The following is a 19,389-nucleotide window of genomic DNA, read 5'->3' on the forward strand; positions in this document are numbered from 1 at the left end:
GGAGGGTTAAAAAATATTTCTATATTATTATATTATATACAATTTATGGGACAATGATAAAAGGGCTTGTTCCTTTTCTCTTAAAATAATTTAAAGAAATTCTGGCTCGTTCTGACATTAAGCCAAATTATTGTTTTATTATAGAAGCAATGATGCAACAATTTGATATTCAACATAGCCCCGATTTCATTAATTCTTCACTCAATATTTTGTTAGTAAAAAAACAAATTTCTAAGATTTTTTGAGTTAATAATTTTGATTTGAAATTACAGTATAAAAGTTCATGATCTTCTTGTAAATTATTATAACAATTGTATAAAATGTATAATTATTATACATTATAAAAAGTACAACTTAGCTATGTTAATTAATTGTAAACTTTCTCAACCATATTGCCTTTTCTGAACAAACACTAATGGCCTCTATTTCAGGCAAATATAACTTGCTGGTAGACTTTTCCTTACTATGTAGCACTTAAAGCTAATGGCCTTATTTCCCTGCTTACTCCTTCCCCTCCGGTGGCCTCCTTCCCCTGATATTTATCCTGGGTGCCTTTTGGTGTTTTGAGTGATATATAACACATTTTTTTTATTAAGTGTGACGTTTGAAGTTGACATATATAGAAGCGGGAACATCTATGGAAGGCATTTCTGCAATCACATTTTCACACTTTTGAGGTTATATCCTACGAATATAGGTGGGGGTCCCCCTGGCCGCTTCTCCAGGCTCATATAGAATGACCGCCTTTCCCTTCAGGACTGGGAATATACATAGAAAACGGAAAAATAATTTAGTTACGACCAGGTAAGGTTGGATTATGTTAGGTTGGGTTAGGTTAGATTAGGTTGGGTTGGATTAGGTTACTAACAATACAGTAGAGTCACGCAAACTTGGCGTAATATGGACTGGAAGGGTGCCGAGTTTGTGAAATGCCGGGTTATCGGGAACTAGGGTTAAAAATAAGAACAATACAGTTTTTTAAGCTTTTTAATCGCCTTTTTTATTTATATTTATATTAGAGGTCAGTATTAAGTCATCAGATATAGTACAACAAATCCTTAGTACCAGTTGCGAATAATTTGACTTAAGCTGGCTTGAGTCCATGATTAACTCGGACTAAAAAAAACACTAACTTTCTGAGCTAGGTGATGGCCGAGTTATCCATACTGCCGTGTTATCGAGTGCCGAGTTTGCAGGACTCTACTGTACCAATGTTATTGATAACCTAACCTAACCTAACCCTAACCTAACCAACACTTTTCCACTCGTAGCTTAAGGGTCCAATTCCTATCCTGCGACTGTTACGACTCGAGCCGCGCGTCTAGAGCCGTACGGCTCGAGTCGCTTGTCTCAATTCCTATGCCGCGACTCCTGCGACTCCCAAGACTAGTGACTAGTGCAATTGCACTCTTGACCGTCATGGAATAAGTAGAGTTGGCAGCGAATATATTACTTGGAGAAGAGGAGGAAAAGTAAATATTAATGTGCATGGTAAAAAACAATGAACAACCTAATCCATTGTTCAAGGTACGGCGAAAAGAGATTTAAAAGTATTCTCATTCAGAGACATCTTCTTAAAGTATTGGGGGTTCTTGGGGTTGAAAAAGTATGGGTGGTAACGAACCAGTTCCATCATCTATGAAGGTACACACCTCAAACTCCGTATGTTAAAACTATAAATTCGTTACAGTCACGCGGCTCCAGTCGCTCCAGTCGCGCGGCTGTAGACGCTCAATAGGAATCGGGTGCATTTGATTTGCATTAAAGCAGTCATTTATTTCAGCCGCGCGGCTGGAGCTGCGCGACTAGAGTCGTAACAGTCGCAGGATAGGAATTGGACCTTAACATAGTTATTTTTCCGTTTTTGACGCTTTTGCGTATCTCCGTTAATATCCATTGGATCTTGGATCTTGGAGCTCTCTCTACCGGTTAATTTGAGTACATGACCTTTTTCCGCGGAAATGTAGTTTTTTTTTTGTTTTTCCGCTTTTTCGTGTTCTTACGACGTTTTGCGCAGAAAAAGGCTTTTAATCGGGGCGTTTTTTTTCTACATTTTGAAAAAAGAAAATTAAAATTTTCCAAGGGTGCACTGAGAAGGTAAGAATTACAGAAAAACTCACCAAAAGAAGAAGTGTAGATACGTCCACCAATTCGACTCTCTGCTTCTAGTATTGTAACATTACAGACATTGTTTGCAACAAGCCTAGAGGCTGCAGCAATGCCAGCTGCTCCGGCTCCCACTATTACAACCTTTGGTGTGAACATTCTAAAAAAATACAGCTTTACAATACATATATAGTAATAGTACCTAGATACAATAGGCCTACCCCAGCGATAAAGTAGTAGACTCTCAACTATATTTTAGAGGGTACTTTCGTATTATACGGAGGCGGCTTATTTTAGAGGGATTTTTTTTACCGAAGACCAAAAATAACTGCATAATTGGAAAGAACCTACTTTAATTGACTTACTGTCAAAAATTTTACATGATTACGATTAGCGACCTTTGAGTTCCGCCTCCCAGAAGGCAGCTATGTCGGCAAGGATTGAGTTGAATGCGTCGCCACCGCAAGCTGCCACATGTACTCTGCCAAGTAGGTATGGACAGCGCGCTGCGGCGGTTATGTTAGGTTGGGTTGTCATAAATATGTTTGTAGGACTTTCCTCAGGTTTTGTTATGAATCAAACGATACCAGATGAGTCATCACTCAGGACACTGACCCAGATCACAGATGGACAGGCGGTGACAGGTGATGGGCACCCTCCAAAAATAACTAGGTATGGTAAAATAACTAGTCAACGACCTGATCTTGGAGGGGTTGTGACGGGTGAAAGTATGACTAATCTGGTATCCAGGGTGTCTACTACATTCTGGATAAAAAATTCATGGACAATTCCCGTACATTTAAGGACACTTTGCCGTAACCTTTGTCGGTGTCATTAGGCCTACCGAATAATTTTCCTGATTTGTCAAACTGTATTAATCTTGTTATTCACTGTAGTTGTACCAGAGAGAAAAGTAAATAATAATAGATAAGAGTTAAAAATTACAAAATGGAAATATATTGAAAGTAAACAAACATAGGCCTACCTATACTTTAGGTAAAGCTTGTATAGTGTAACAGAGAAACGCAATCATTGTCTCCTGCGATAGCGACAAATATCTCCATCGGTCACGTAAACTTCATAACATAGCTTATCCGATCCAGGCCGATTAATTTGGCATGATTTGCCCTGGCACAACATTAGGTTCTTGACTACTTTTGAAAAAACATCTTTAATGCATATTGTTACTCAATTCTTAGTACAAAATCAAGGTATGGATTATTGTATTTTCATTTGCAAAGTTAATATCGACACATAGCAATCATTAGTTGTTTATCTTAGGCTCAATTACATTTTCTTAATATATTTTACAGCTCTTTCAAGAATCAAAATACCCAGGCCTAGACCTAATTATTTAGGAGGGCCTATATAAACTGAGTAACAAACAATGAGGTTATAATAGCAGCAAAGTCACTATCATCATTCTAGTTCATAAGATTTAGATTGCTTAAAGCATACAACTCAATAAATAAATATATGGGAAACAAAAAACATTGAAACCTGAATAGCCAACAATATAAGACAAAGATACAGAAAATGCAATGACATAATTTGAAACCAAGCAGGCTTACATAGTGATAAAACATTAATGCAAACAACAATGCTCGTGGTTTTGTAAATTGAAAGATAAAATGTCCATAAAAAAGGGGTTAACTTACAAAATAAGACTGTAGATTATTTACATGTTTAATATGAAACCATAAACAGTTTTATGGCACTAGGCACTGGCCGTGGCAAATTGAATTGCCGAAAGTACAAGTAAGAAGTGAAATTTAACAGCCATTATAAAGCTATTATTTTCACGATAAAATAGGTTTGGGATCTAATAATAATTACCCTAGTAATAAAAAAAGAAGTTGTAAAGGAATAAAAGTGACACAACTTTTATGAGCTAGCTGCTGAGTCAACAGTTCTTGGAAGTACTTGACTTGACACTTGATTGTCGTGATAAAATATTAATGGGTTTGAGATTGTTATTGCATTTTTGTTATTGGATTTTCATTGCATAATTACTCTAGTAATAAATTATGAAAATGTAAACAAACATCTGATAAACCTTTTATGTGCTCCTAACCAACTAGCGATCAATAAAATTATGGCCCATTAAAAATTTAAGGACATAGTCTGGCATTTAAGGACAATTCCTACATTTCATGGCCAGTAAAAATTTAAGTACAATTCCCGGTTTTCCCGGTTGGTAGACACCCTGGGTATCGTTCGATTTATAACGAAACGAAGAAAGTCCTACAAACATATTTATGATAACAAAACCTAGCATAGCCGCCGCAGCACGCTGTATAAGGGTGGTCTCCATATAATACGATATGAGCCCCAAAGGCTTATCCTAAAGTTATTAGGACTAAAAAAGGCTGCAGTTCCGTATATGGCCTACAATATATTATTAGCCTATCGGATGAATTCCGATATACCTATATCTAAATATATACATTTTTTATCTGGTCCGTAAGTTAATGATTTTATTTGTACCATAGGCCTATGATATAAATAAACAACATTATTAACATTGACGGATCTTTTTATTCATTTTATCCCTTGTTTCCACTTAAATATTTAATACTAAAACTGGAAGGAACTGTGAATTTCAGATATTTAAGTTCTTACCATCAACACTATTGGAAATTGTGTTGAATTTCTTTAAAAAAAGTTTGATTCCAAAACAAGCTAAACGCAAAATATGTGGAGATGAGTTGAAATGAAGACCAGAATTAAAGGCAAGGTAATATTTTGATGCAAAAAATCCTCAAAATCAAACAAGCATCAGAATAACGTTAGTTTAGTTTAACTTATATTTCTTAATACTTTTATCGTTATTTTACATTTTGGTTATTGTGTTTTGATAATTTTCATATGATAAATTGTGTTTTTGTTTTTATATGTATAACTAGCTGCTGTACCCGTGCTTCGAAACGGGAAGATGTACTATTCCGCCTAATCCAAACACTTGTTAAGAAGATTGAATTTATAAACCAAAAGCCACCAAATTTTTACAAAAAAGTAGAACAAAGGCCTACATTGTTATTGTCCTTCTGTTTACCGGTACATTAAAATATATCGATAACATAATTTTCATAACTTACTGTTATAGAATTTTTCTTTATTTCCATAATCAATAACATAAATAAACCTACCACATATTTATGTAAAACTAGTGGTCGTCCTGTGGTCGAAACTCGACCAAAAATAATTAATGTACAGACTTCTCTATTTTCTCCCCACACTGTAAATAAAACATGTGATTGGGATTTCTTCCATTTGTTTTGATTTTCTGTTTACATTTTGTTGTTATTTCGTCACCATCATGGCAACCCAGTTGGTCCATGTTAATTTTTAGAAGTTTTCAAATTCGTTTTTTGTGCTTATATTTTAGCCTATTTTAATTTTTAAAGGGATTCTGCACATCTACAGGCAAATATCTTTCTAACAGTATGCGTAGATTTCCCCTGCGATGCACACGAGCTGAGAAAAAAGGTTTTAAAGAAACATGCTTGCCTATTAATATATAGATAGATATTTTATTTTATTTGTTAGGATCAGCTGTCAATTGTGAAATAAGCAGACTGTTTAGGTACTGAATACTTGAATACTTACTTGAATACTTGTCTTCTACATCGTTGACCGACATGTCGGGTAGATTGCGTCATGTTTTACTATTTACATATTACTAAGCACTATAAAACTATTAAAAATATCTACATATACTTTTCGTGGCGGACGTGTCACGTTACAAAAAGGGGTTTGTTTTCCAACTCATGCAAGGCGTACAATGGCCTATTCAGCAGTCCATCGCGAATCGCACTCTTAAAGTCTGGCAGGTCCATGTCACGCACTCGCTTAGGCAAGGTGTTGAAGACCCTAATTGCTGAACGCGGGTAACTCCTCATCGTCTGTGCAAGTCGGCACCGAGGCATGTCGAGGTCTAGGGCTCTGCAAGTATTGTGGGTGTGGACCTCCTCCCTCCTGCCAAAGAGTCCCACCTTGTCTTTGAGAAGTACAAGGATGTCGAGGATATACTGGCTGAATACAGTGAGCACCCTATGCCGGATGAATATAGGGCGGCAGTGCTGCTTGTAGCCAGCAGATGACACGATCCTCATGGCTTTCTTCTGGAGCAGTAGGATGTCATGGGCTGCTGCAGAATGGCCCCATAGGACAAGGCCATACGACACATGGCTGTGGAAGAGGGCGTTATAGACCATCAGCAGAGAGGGTTGACTTAATGTAGGGCGAAGTCTTCTTAGTAGGTAAGTAACTCTAGATAGTCTGACACATACCTTGTCTATGTGATGCCTCCAATTTAACCTGGGGTCGAGCCAGAAGCCCAGGAGTTTTACAGCCTCATCTTCCACAGCAGGTTTGAGGGTACACACGATGGTCTGTGTCTTGTCCTCATTCACCTTGAGCCTATTGGCGGCAAACCAGCTCTTCGCTTCTTCCAGTAGAACAGTAGCTTCTCCACGGAGATCCTCTAGGTCTTTCCCTCTAGAGAACAGAGTAGTATCATCAGCAAACAGCAGAGTACGGTTGTTAAGTGAGAGGTCATTGATCATGATAGTGAAGAGCACCGGCCCCAGCACCAAACCCTGCGGCACGCCGTGAGGTATGCTGCCAACGCTGGAAGAGGCACCTCTCAGAGTGACATACTGTTTGCGGTCACTGAGGTATTCAGTCATTGAGCCAAGGACTGCGCCACCCACCCCATACCTACTCAGTTTTGCAAGAAGGATTTTGTGATTTACGACATCGAATGGCTTGCTCAAGTCACACAAACTTAGCAGGACAGACTCACCCTCCTCAAAAGCACTGGAAATAACGTCAACAAGGCTTAAAAGTGCAGAAGTGGTCGAGTGTTTACCTCTGAATCCGTGTTGGGCTTCCGTCAGAATGGCATTACCTTCCAAGTAGGCTATTAGTTGTTTCTTCATAATGGTCTCTATCACCTTGGAGAAAGATGGGAGGATAGATATCGGTCTGAAGATGGAAGGGAGTGAAGGGTCCCCTTTCTTGTAGATGGGTATCGTCCGGGCTATTTTTAAATTACCAGGAAACATACCCTTATCTAGGCAAAGATTGATCAGATCTGTAAGGGGTGGTGCAATTAAGTCTATTACAGATTTTAAGCACTTGTTTAGTTGACACTCCATTTACATCTTGACTTGCCGAGGCTTTGAATTTCTTAACGGTAGAGATAATTTCATTCACACTCACCTTCGTCCAGCAGTTAAAGTTGTGTGTTTTTTTTAACACATGTTTTTTTAAGTTGTGTGTTTTTCGTACTGAAATGTCAAAGCAAAGGTAAACAAAGATTGTGAATTTTCTTATATGATTCCATGGAGACCAATTATTTTTATTTAGGCTTTTGAAAACCTCACCTCAAATCTTTGGACAGCCTAGAGGAGGAAGTGGATAGTCCTATGACATTCCTAGGTATGTGGACAATCTTTGTACTTAATTTGGGCTGTATCGGTTTAGTAAGTTATTTTAGCAGACAGACAGACACAACACCAATTTTATAATAGTAATAGATTAGAAGATAGATAAATTATGTATTTTAAATATTAATAAAACGGAAACAGAACGATTTTGAAATCAATGTTTAGACTAGAATAGAAAAAAATATATTTCGCTAACTTATATCGACCCAATCAAATTTCAATATATATATCGTTATTCACCTGATAATATATCATAGGCCCTATACGGAACTGCAGCCTGTAAAAGTATCCGCTACCTTCATCATTTAGTAAAATGTATTACTTTTCTCTCAGGAGGAAAACAAAAGTATCTGTAGGCTATTCGTTTAGTTTCTTTTGTAAGGGTGAATAAAAAACAACAGGCCTTATCTAACTTGGCCTGCAATATGAAAAAACGCTAGGTGTTAAGGAACTCTTCTGTTAAAATGTCTTAAAATTATTACTTTTTTAAAGTTTAACAATAACATTTGGAAATAAGTTACATAGTTAGATTGTAGCCTTGTTGTTACCCCTAACAAGTTAAAGTTAACATTAAAAGGAGTTTACAAAAATTCTAAGTTAACCTATGTATAAACAATGCTAATTTCCCTTACCTTACCTACACTAAGTAAAAATAATGTAAGTACCTTGAGATGGGGTTACTTTGATACAACAATTTTGAATTTTTTTTAACTTCAAAACTATAAGTAGGCCTACATACAAAAGATTTAATTATTGCAATATATTATGTGGATGGATGTTATCCATAACTTGTGCATGTTAAACAAAATTTAGATGTTATAGATTTTAAAATATATATATATTTTTGTGACTGTTCAAAGTAGCCCCGTGGATGGGGCTTCTATGAAAATAAACTTTAACCTCTTATATCTCTAGCACTGTTTGAACCTAGGTGCTTCTTTCTTTGATATACCTACCATAAAAAAGCTGGAGTTTCAATGAACAAATACAAAAAATATGGAAAATATTAAATATTAAAATTTTTACTAAGTAAAAACTGAAACGACTCAACAAAAATTTGTGATTTACTCTTCAATTAAAAATAGTTTAGGTAATTTTTTTCTAGTTTTTCCAGAGGCCTGGTAATGGTTACACTTCTTCTTAATTAAGTTATTAGTGAATATAAGAGTCAAAAAATAATTGTTCAATCAGTTTTTTTTCTTCTGCTCCAAAGTCTCTTTAAAAACATCGCAAAAACAGACGCCAAAAGAGTGTCTAAACTTTGCTAGAAACAACCAATATATTTAGGTACCGTACAATATTTATAGTTTTTTCTTGCTTTTTCTCTCATTTACATGATACTGTAGTTGCTGAGGTCAGCATTGAAGGTAAATACACCTGATCTTCACACTACACAGCACGTCGCCAGAACTGCAACAGCAACAGCACGGCAATGGCAGGGGTCTTTACACACTTGACAGCAACGACACGTTAAAAGCACAACATTTTTACTGCAGTTAGCTTTCAGATTTGGTGAACGCAACCTGGCTGACTTTAATGGAAGATTATAGGTATTTATTATATTTGTTGTACTTACGACGTAAGCGTCGGTCAGAAAGAAAGTGGTGAGTTCACCCGTATTGAAAGTGCGGTATGTTGATGGTGCTTACTACAATTTATTTGAGAAGTTAATTTGTGATCCTAAGAAACTTTTCAATTTCTTTCGTAAGAGTAAACCAACATTAGATTAGGCAACTTACTGAAAAACATGACTGAACACATCAAAAGAGAACATTCTTCTTTTAGAATGGCTATTCCACCAGAAGAAATGTTGGTAGTTACACTACAGTAAGGAAAAAAGCATTTTTATTCTCTAGAGAGCATTTAATATATCAATACAACAAAATACACAAATTTTGAAGGAACACAGTAAATGAATTATTTAATAAGAGTTGAGTTGTAAGAATACATCGGACTGTGATCAGCATGCACCTTGTACTCAGGCCAGGGATGTGATGTATTACTGACCTGAGACTACTGACAGACGGTGACTGCACGGCAACAGCGACGACGGGGGGCCAGCACCTCGCCAGTATGTCCCGTCACGTCGCCAGCACGTCACCGTCACAGCAACAGTGTGTACGCTCCCATATGATAACATTACCAACGTTGACGGGCCAGCGCTCCGCTGAACCGGCGGCGACGTGCTGTGTAGTGTGAAAACGCCCATCCTCGTAAAGATATCATAGACGGTTCGGAGATAACTTGTACCATATCACTGTAAGCCTATGCTATGTTGACATAATCTTCCTGAGGGGGCCAGATGAACTTATTTCTTCCTTGGTTCCTTAGGAATTTGACCTCAGCTCCCTTCTCATAATAACTTATGAACTAATGATTTGCCCTATGAAATAGTGATAAATCTCTTTTTAGAGGCATAAGTTATTTCACCACTACCCAAGAGCCAGATGGTGGCGGATCGGAACCTTTCTCTCCTACCAAATTTTTTTTGTCAACATGAATAATAAGACAAAATTTTTAATTTTAATTAATTTAGGAGACATGAACCCTAATGTGACATGAACCCTAACCCATGAAGCTAAGGTAGGCATATCATAATAAAAAATACATAGAAGGCTTTTGTAATTTTTTGTGCACCTACACAAAAGAGTTTGGGTGGGTTCGTTTTATAGGGAAAAAACGTGGTCTCAGTTAGCCCGGCTGCACTTTACTTGACGTCCTACACTCATTTGAATGAAAATATCGATCGATATATCGATTAATCGATTGCTTCATTCGATATATCGTTTGGTTAGTTAGGTAAGGTTAACCTAACCTAACTAACCAAACGATATATCGAATGAAACAATCGAATGAAAATATCGAATCGAAAAAAACAATCGAATGAGTGTAGGACGTCAAGTAAAGTGCAGCCGTTAGCCCTAATATATTTTTTTTAATTTTTTAAAAACAATATTGCACTATACTTCATAATCTTCAATTAAATAAACAAGGAATTAAAAAATGTGTAGGCCTAGGCCTATTAAGTTAGATGCAGGGTAGGCCTATGACATACCTATGTAATGTGTGTTACATACTCATTTTTTACATTTGTTTACTTTTCGGTCATAGTAGTCCCACAGTTCAAAGTAGCCCCATCTGACAACCTTTACTGGCCTGGCCTTTGGATAACTTATTTAAAAACTAAGTAGGCTACCTACTTAATTTCAAAACAAAGCCTAACTTAACCTTTATAAGATTGGACTAGGCCTAGGCGCTAGGCAAATGCAAATTGTGCTTGGGCATGATTTGATGACCCTAGGCCTAAAACTAGCCTAACTCTAAACCTAAACCTAAACTTAAACTATAACCAACCGTATGTAGGCCTATGTGCTATAAGTTTTTTTTCAATAATTTTAACCTGTTACTGGCACTTAAATAAATAGGATTAAGATAAGACGAGACGACACAACCACTAATATGAAAAAAACTAAAGTAAAAATAGGCCTACTACTAAACGAACTAGAGATGGTCGTTCTCGTTATTTAACGTAATAGGATAAGTAACCATATTACTGAAATGTAACTGTTACGTCCGTAATAGGTTACCTCAGACTCCCTATTATTTTTGGAACTTGTAACGTAACGTGCTCGGGCCACTGAGCTATGGCTCGGGCACTCTAAACTTGCTCGGAACGTGCACTGCAGTTACAAAAATACGTTACTGTCACTGTGTACTCTGTAACTCTATGCTGGTTCGGAACGGGCACCGCAGTTACTGTGAAGTGACACTGGCTGTCTGAGTTACAGCATTGAGTATACACCTGTTACAGTAACGCCACTGTATAACTTCGTTACCGTTGAACGCCAGAATGGAGTGACCGAGTACGTTACAGAACTGACTAATACAGGCAGGATGTATTAGTATGGTATGACCTATGACATTACAATTTTCGTGTTCCGAAATTGATATGCTACATTATACCACTATTCATTATTGTATAGTATTCAAAAAGTATCTTTGGTTTTTTATCTGAACACTTTATAATATGTTATACTAATCAGTTTTCAAATAATAAGACATTTTTAACTACATTTTTTTTATTCCTTAAAAAGGTTAACTCCTATAAACTAACAATACTTTAATTACTGAGATTTTCAGTATTCCCATAATAGTTAGTTGTCCTAATACCTAAAAATAAAATGGTGTTTTTATTGTATTTTGTTGTTTAATCAATCGAGAAACAAGACTAATTTTAAAGTATACAATTAATTATAAACTTGCATCTGTTACTGCTGTTACTATGTTGCAGCGCATTGAACTTCCACTTTAAATAATTTAGAATAACTCACATTACTTTATCACCGCGTAGAGATGGAAATTACGGCTACTTTTCGATAACGCCACCGTTCCGTGACTGACTGTTGACATTACTAAATGGATTTGGAGGGAATGTATGTAACGGTAACGAATGCGGTAACTGAAGCCATGAAGTGACATGGTATTAGGTGACAGAAGTAACAGGTTACTGTCACCTAATACCAGTCACGGAACGGTGGAACGCGTTATCGAAAAGTAGCCGTAATTTCCATCTCTACAACGGGATCCCTTCAAGTAGGTAACATTTCAAACTGGTGAAGGGACCTACCTGCCCGATATTGAAATCGGTCAGGTTGGTTACTTTTCAATTTGGTGAGGTAATGAACGCCCTCTTGCTCTTGTGGTGGGGGCATCGACTGCTCTCATTGGCTGCAAGGTTTCTGGGGGAGGGAGTAGTTGTTATGGGGTGAACAGTGCTACCAACCCAAAAGTCTGGAGCAATAAACATTCCCATACAAGGGTAATGTGGGTAATTCCGATATTTACGGCTACAATGTAGGCAGTATAAATGCCGAAGGAAATTATATGTATAAAATATCTAGTTAGAACTTTTCATAGGTGAAATACTGTAAATAACAAAATACGATATTAAGTCCATCATCTTGCGAACCTGTTTCTCTCCATGCCCCTGGGTCACTGCTAGGCTACTTTCTCTTGTAACTAAATCTACTGTATTAATGGGTCAGATTTTATTAATTAACTAGCTGTTGCCGTTGACATCGCCCGACATAGGCCTACTTTTTCGTCTTTTATTCTTTACTATAAGCCTGCTGAAGTAGTCACTGACTGCGCTACGGAACGGAACTACCCTCTCTGGAACAACTGAATGATGTTTTTACCAAAAATACTAAAGTATTCATATCTCCTTTCATTCATAATCATACTCCAAGCCAAATTTTCCAATGGTACAGTTAGTATTCTCTAACTTTATTGAAAAGTATTTCAGATAGTCTAAAGTAGGATTAAAAGTAACACAAAAACATTATTTTATTTAGTGATATACTGTATATATGATGTTCCCCGTTACTGTCTCGGCATGCTTTTGATTTGATATTATTCTTGAATTTTGTTGTCCCTTCTGTACATTTAATAATTACTAGAGGGCCCATGCTACTCTACAACGTTGAAATGAAAATCATATTCGAGCAATAATCAAATTTATAAATTTTTATTGAGTATCTTGATCTTAACTGATTCAAACGATAAATAGCTCAAATTAAAACCTTTAATTAACTTACTATTTTGCGTCAAAAACATGAAAAAAACATAAACAATAGTGGACCTATTGATTTTTAATCATAGAAAATCCTTATAAAAAATAATGTATATGTTGGGTGTTCACATTGCAATTGCTTGTAGTCCGTCCGATTTGGATAACTAATTAATAGCTTAAATGAAAGCCGGCATTTCACTGAAGGTTCTTAGACCAAAATATGTAGGATTATATAATTATAACTGATGAAATGCATCTTAAATTGAAGTAAGAGTTCGAAAAAGTCAAATATATGTTTTTTGGACGAGTAATACAGTAGATCAATATATATGCCGATGCTTGGAGTGAAATCTGTGCACACCTTCAATTTGAGACCTCAATCATGAAAATCGGTTAAATTTATTTTTAAATATAAGAAGATTGACTCTATTAACGTTTAACGAAAACTATCACCGTTTTACAACAAATTGTGTAGCAGTTCCGGTTAATGATAACAACCCATACTGAATTGAAGCTTTAGAATAGAAGATTTCAAATGTTTACGGGAGCAAGCTCCTAAAATGTAATAATGTCGGTAGCTATAATTGCGATAGTACACTTGATAGGTTTTTAACAGCTTTTATTGATTTATGCATTATTATTATATAATAAATAATGCTATTTGATAAAATAAAAGATTGGTAATCACATGGTTAAACGTACGGACACTGACTAGTTTTTAGGTGGCGGAACAAGCAAATTTTCACAGTTTTGAATGTAAGCCTATTTTACTCGAAATATGTTTGAGATAGAAAAACACTCTTGAAATACAAAAGTTGTGGATAATTTAATTCTACACTACCGATCTTCCATAAGATTTAAGATCCAAGCATTGTAGCTTATAAGTTACAGACCAAAATATAATATCTTGCATACTCGAATTTCTTCTGAAATAGATTTAATCCCCTAAACCACCCTTGAATTTAGAACTTTGAAAAACCCCCAACTTTGTACATCTACACTATATACATGGATTGTCGTTCCAATGCAAAATTTTATTATTCTAGGTCTTATATATGTTTTGAGATACATTATAGTGATCATTTGTCAGTGATATGCCAATCAATATAAAGGTAGGTCAATGGAAAGCATTTATCTACGTGGTGATCGGATGCATAGCAGCTTCAAAACGGATACGTCACAAAATTCGTGTTTGCCTATTAAATATATTGTGTATCTATATTTAATATATAGATACCCAATATGCCTATAAACATTCAAACTTATGGGTCAATTTGCTGCACACAAAATCCAACAAAGTCTTTTAATAATATAGATACTTATAAGGTTAAGGAAGCTCCAGAACCACTTGGGTGGAACCCAAAAGTCAGATCAGGATAAAAACTACTTAGTTTTCCTATTTAATGCCTGAAGAATCAGTACACCAAATTTCAACGTTCTAGCTAGTCTGGAAGTTGGATTAGTAATGAATCATTGAGTGAGGGCTTTTACTTTTATATGTTTAGATTATTAGCTAAATATAACACATGAAAGGTACAAAATAAAATCCATAAGTTAAATACAGTAGTAGAATATATAAAAACGGAGCTCCAGACAAAGCTGTCTTTAAAATTTGAAATAGGTGTTGCTGCAGACTTTTAATTTTATTCAGCGAGATTACGCCCCTGAATTTAGTGTTACTCCCTCAATATGACAACACTGTTGGATAAATCTAGCTCAGTGGGATAAATGCTGGGATGCAGCAGGCACTTGTAGAGCGAAATTTCCCACAATTTCCATGTAACCGTTTGACTGGTTTTCAGGTTATGTGACGAAATCCAAAACACAATTGAACATAGGATGCACAATAAATCGGATGTGTTTACTTTTGGGCTATTGACTTAATTATTACATCAAACAATTAAATGTATTCTGAACTTGTGTACCCGTTGCGAAAACGTCCATGTCACTGGCCCGGCCATGACGGAATTAGTACATAAGAATTATGCTAATATTTAGTACCTATTTCGTACTATTTAGTACCAACAAACAAAAAATTAGTACCCCACTCGGTACCGGATAACTAATTAATTTAGGATTCCGGGCCAGTGACATGCTGGCCCGGCCATTTTCGAATTTGATCCTAATATGCATACCATCATTTAGTACCTATTTCGTACTATTTTGTACCTCCATTAATATAATTTGTACCTCAAAGAAAACCAAGCTACGGGCCCGTTAACTGTACAGGTCAATGACCTCTCAGCCCGGCCATATCGTAACCTATGGTTATAAAATATACTACTATTTAGTACTTATTTCGTACTATTTTGTACCTCCATTAATATAATTTGTAACTCAAAGAAAACCAAGCTACGGGCCCGTTACCTGTACAGGTCAATGACCCCTCAGCCCGGCCATATCGGAACCTATGGTTATAAGCTATACTACTATTTAGTACTTATTTTGTACTATTTTGTACCTCCATTAATATAATTTGTACTTCTAAAAAACTACTAAAAAAACTACTAAAAAACTGAAAGACAAATAATTTTGAAAACTAGGGAATGTTGAAGCCATAATTGTAGTTTAGGGTTTCAGTTTTTTAGAAGATAAGTTTAAAATTGTAAAAAGTCTAGCAGCCGACGCTAACATTCTACATTCTAGAAATATTGATATTACTTCAGTTTTAGTTGACTACTAAATTCCCGTACGTAGGACGGGCCAACAGCTCGTTAAGTTTTACAACATAAATTAACTAAGAAAAAAGAAAGAACAAATTAACAAAGTTGTGAACTTAATGTTGAATGAAATAAAAAAATCACCACAGTACCCTCGCACCAAAATAGCCTAAACCTCGACACATTGATTACTTGGGTTGTATGAGTAGTACATATTGTTTAATATGAAGAACTAAATAGTTGGAGATAACCACCAAATAACTGCATCACTTGTTAATTATTGAGTACTAAATAATAGCATACCTTATAACTAGAAACTGTGACATGGCCGGGCTGAGGGGTAATTAACCACTAACAATAACATGATTACACATACAATATGTAACATAAGTAGTTTGTTTATCTTTAAGGTAATTTTTTTACCTCGAAAGGTACAAAAAAGTACGAACAAGGTACTAAATAGTAGCATAGCTTATAACTACAGGTTCCGATATGGCCGGGCTGAGGGGTCATTGACCTGTACAGTTAACGGGCCCGTAGCTTGGTTATCTTTGAAGTACAAATTATATTAATGGAGGTACAAAATAGTACGAAATAAGTACTAAATAGTAGTATAGCTTATAACCATAGGTTCTGATATGGCCGGGCTGAGGGGTCATTGACCTGTACAGTTAACGGGCCCGTAGCTTGGTTTTCTTTGAGGTACAAATTATATTAATGGAGGTACAAAATAGTACGAAATAAGTACTAAATAGTAGTATAGCTTATAACCATAGGTTCCGATATGGCCGGGCTGAGGGGTCATTGACCTGTACAGTTAACGGGCCCGTAGCTTGGTTTTCTTTGAGGTACAAATTATATTAATGGAGGTACAAAATAGTACGAAATAGGTACTAAATGATGGTTTACATATTAGGATCAAATTCGAAAATGGCCGGGCCAGCATATCACTGGCCCGGAATCCTAAATTAATTAGTTATCCGGTACCGAGTGGGGTACTAATTTTTTGTTTGTTGGTACTAAATAGTACGAAATAGGTACTAAATATTAGCATAATTCTTATGTACTAATTCCGTCATGGCCGGGCCAGTGACATGGACGTGTTGCGAAATAGAGCGTACTATGGCTAGCCGCCATACCCGTGCTTCGCTAAAGGAGCGCTAAAGAGAATAATTAATTTATTGTTATGTTCCATAGATCTGTTGTATGAAAAGTTAAATAACTCATAAAATAAATGCCTAACATTTGCATTTAAAGCATCAATCGAATTATTTTCAAAAACGTGTTTTATATCAACTAGACAGCTAGCTGTTTTCCACGGGCTTCACCCCGTTCCGTTTGACTTCATAAGTATTAATAACACTATTGATTGGATAAGTTAAGTTAACTGATAATCATTTAGCGTTGAACTTACTAAACAACATCACAGATGCAATTTACGGACTTGAGAGGCCATCAATTCTGGACCTGCCCTTCAGATTTTTGTAAAGAGTTTTATCGAAAAATTTGTTGTTAACAGCTATTTTTAATGTTCAAAAGTTACTTTGTTGTATTGCATTGCATATTTATCATGAAAACATCAAAAGAAATTTACAGATATTTTTAGTTGTACATAATACCTACTTTAATTTGAAATGGCAACTATACAAAGTAGGTATTTTAAGCCAAGTACCAGTATGCATGGAGATGAGTGTAGGATGGATGAGTGGCACGATTTTGTATTCTTGTTAGTGACTAAGGCTGACATATTCCTTAGACACAGCTGCCAATTAATAGCCCATACTTTGGGCTAATTGATACTATAGGGACCTACAGTTTATAGTAGAATCCGAACCACATTTTTCCTTGGTATGAAAAAATTGGTCTAATTATCAGGATAGTCGTAGTAAGGGCGTTAATTCAAACCACGAAGTATCACATCCACAGTACATGCCTATAAATATCCACAACTCGTGACCTCCTAGTAGTTGAATTACAGGATGACACCACCGTCTCAGTCTCTTAATGATGTCTTAGCTAAGACTTGACCAAAGATAATGGTTGATTCCACCAAGAATAAGTTAAAAATTGTTGGCATTAACAAAATTCTCTGGATATTGACTATTTCCCAGATTCTTATTGACTCGCCATGTGCGTTTGGGCTTTGGGCCAGACATTCAGCACATCTGTGCCAAGACTTCTGGCATTCTCAAAATGATCTGCTGTGCAAGACACTGTTTGAGCATCCATGATTTTTGTATCCATACCTGCTATATATCCAGTATAATTTTTATGTGCGGCAACAACTAGGGTCTTCGGTCTTACTGTGTATTCTGGTCGCTTTTACCAGCACAGCCTTTTTCAATGTCTTAGGCCCCCAATACAGGAAGAATGAGCGTACGCCTAGTATAAATTGTCCTTAAAGTAGTTCTCGTATGTCAAGAAGTTTACAACATAGATTTACATTGTAAGAAAGGGGATTAACCCCGTACCCACGGTGCTCATCTAAGCAGATACTCTGTTTACATTACACTTATAGTCCTCGCCACCCTAAGTTGAGGCAGCCCAAGGCCGCTTGGTGTATATCTAGTGCGGCCTTTGGCTGCCTCAACTTAGGGTGGCGAGGACTATAGTCGACCAGTTTATGGTGTGAAGAGAGTTGAACAGTAGCATGAGTATCGATTTACAAATTCCTTTCCCAGCTGACGTGAGCTAGGCGATGGCCGGTAGGGCTGACTTCCAAGAAACATTGTTAACCTATAAGTCAAACACCCAATCAGCCAATGAGAAGGGCTAATGAAGAAAATGGAGGGGTGAGGAGTCTCGGAGCTAGAGGACCTGAAGAAACAAATCGAGGAGTTCACCACGGGCCACTGGACCAAGATCGAGAGTTTCGGAGTGTGTGTATCGGTGCGTGTCCTTCTGGGACAATAAACAGTATGTAAAAAGAATAAAATATATAACTAAAGTTTTGTAAAACAAACAAGTTATATAGTTTGTCAGTAACTCATTCTTTTAAATTTTTAATTGATTTTCTTTTCTTGTAAATTATAACGTTGTAAATTTATTTATCTTATTATTGTTGATCTTTGCCTTTTCAAAGTTTTCTTTTGCTTTGCTTTTGTTGTTTTTCTTAATTTAATTTTGTTCATTACACGTTGAGCAACACCCTTAAGCAGTCTTATGTCTCATTAACCTAACACCTCTAGACTATGAAGTTCAAACCTTTATTCAGAGGAAAATTCTTGAGTGATTTTATTGGGTTGGCTAAATAGAGTTTTTGTTTCAACTTTTGAATTACTTATTTCATTTTTACAGTACACTCATTAGTCATTAAACACCAACATTATTTTATTTTACTAGCTATATATTAACTTTGCTTCTTAAGATTGGCACTCGCATATATAATATAAATATAAATATCATTTTATCTTTATGTATAAGTTATCTGAGACATGTACGAACAAGAACAATAAAAAAATATATCTAAAAAAAGAATATTTTATCTACAAAACTGTCAAAATAGTTAGAAGATCAAAATAAAATATATAATCATTTTTACATGTTTTCTTTACAAATTACAGAGAAGTTTACTGGTAAGAATTTTAACAAAATTAAC

The 19,389-nt window shown here is 36.0% G+C and overlaps 1 protein-coding gene across 2 annotated transcripts in view; it reads right to left on the minus strand.

Moving 5' to 3' along the window:
- LOC128984083 (spermine oxidase-like) overlaps window positions 1-11,067 on the minus strand; it is a 200,981-nt gene extending 189,914 nt beyond the window's left edge. The window contains exons 1-2 of one of the 2 annotated variants that reach the window (XM_054403372.1): window positions 10,914-11,067; window positions 2,121-2,266 (exon numbers count right to left, since the gene is read on the minus strand). In XM_054403372.1, the coding sequence (XP_054259347.1) occupies window positions 2,121-2,265 (145 nt within the window). In that variant the 5' untranslated portion in view covers window position 2,266; window positions 10,914-11,067. Of the gene's footprint in view, window positions 1-2,120; window positions 2,267-5,715; window positions 5,921-10,913 lie in introns of those variants that run through there. The other variant, XM_054403368.1, reaches the window with a different exon arrangement.
- Between the last annotated feature and the right edge of the window lie 8,322 nt (window positions 11,068-19,389).

The sequence above is a fragment of the Macrosteles quadrilineatus genome, unplaced genomic scaffold (assembly GCF_028750875.1).
Source record: "Macrosteles quadrilineatus isolate MER2022 unplaced genomic scaffold, UCM_ALF_1.0 Scaffold_1__1_contigs__length_201487025, whole genome shotgun sequence".
In the NCBI taxonomy this organism is placed as follows: domain Eukaryota; kingdom Metazoa; phylum Arthropoda; class Insecta; order Hemiptera; family Cicadellidae; genus Macrosteles; species Macrosteles quadrilineatus.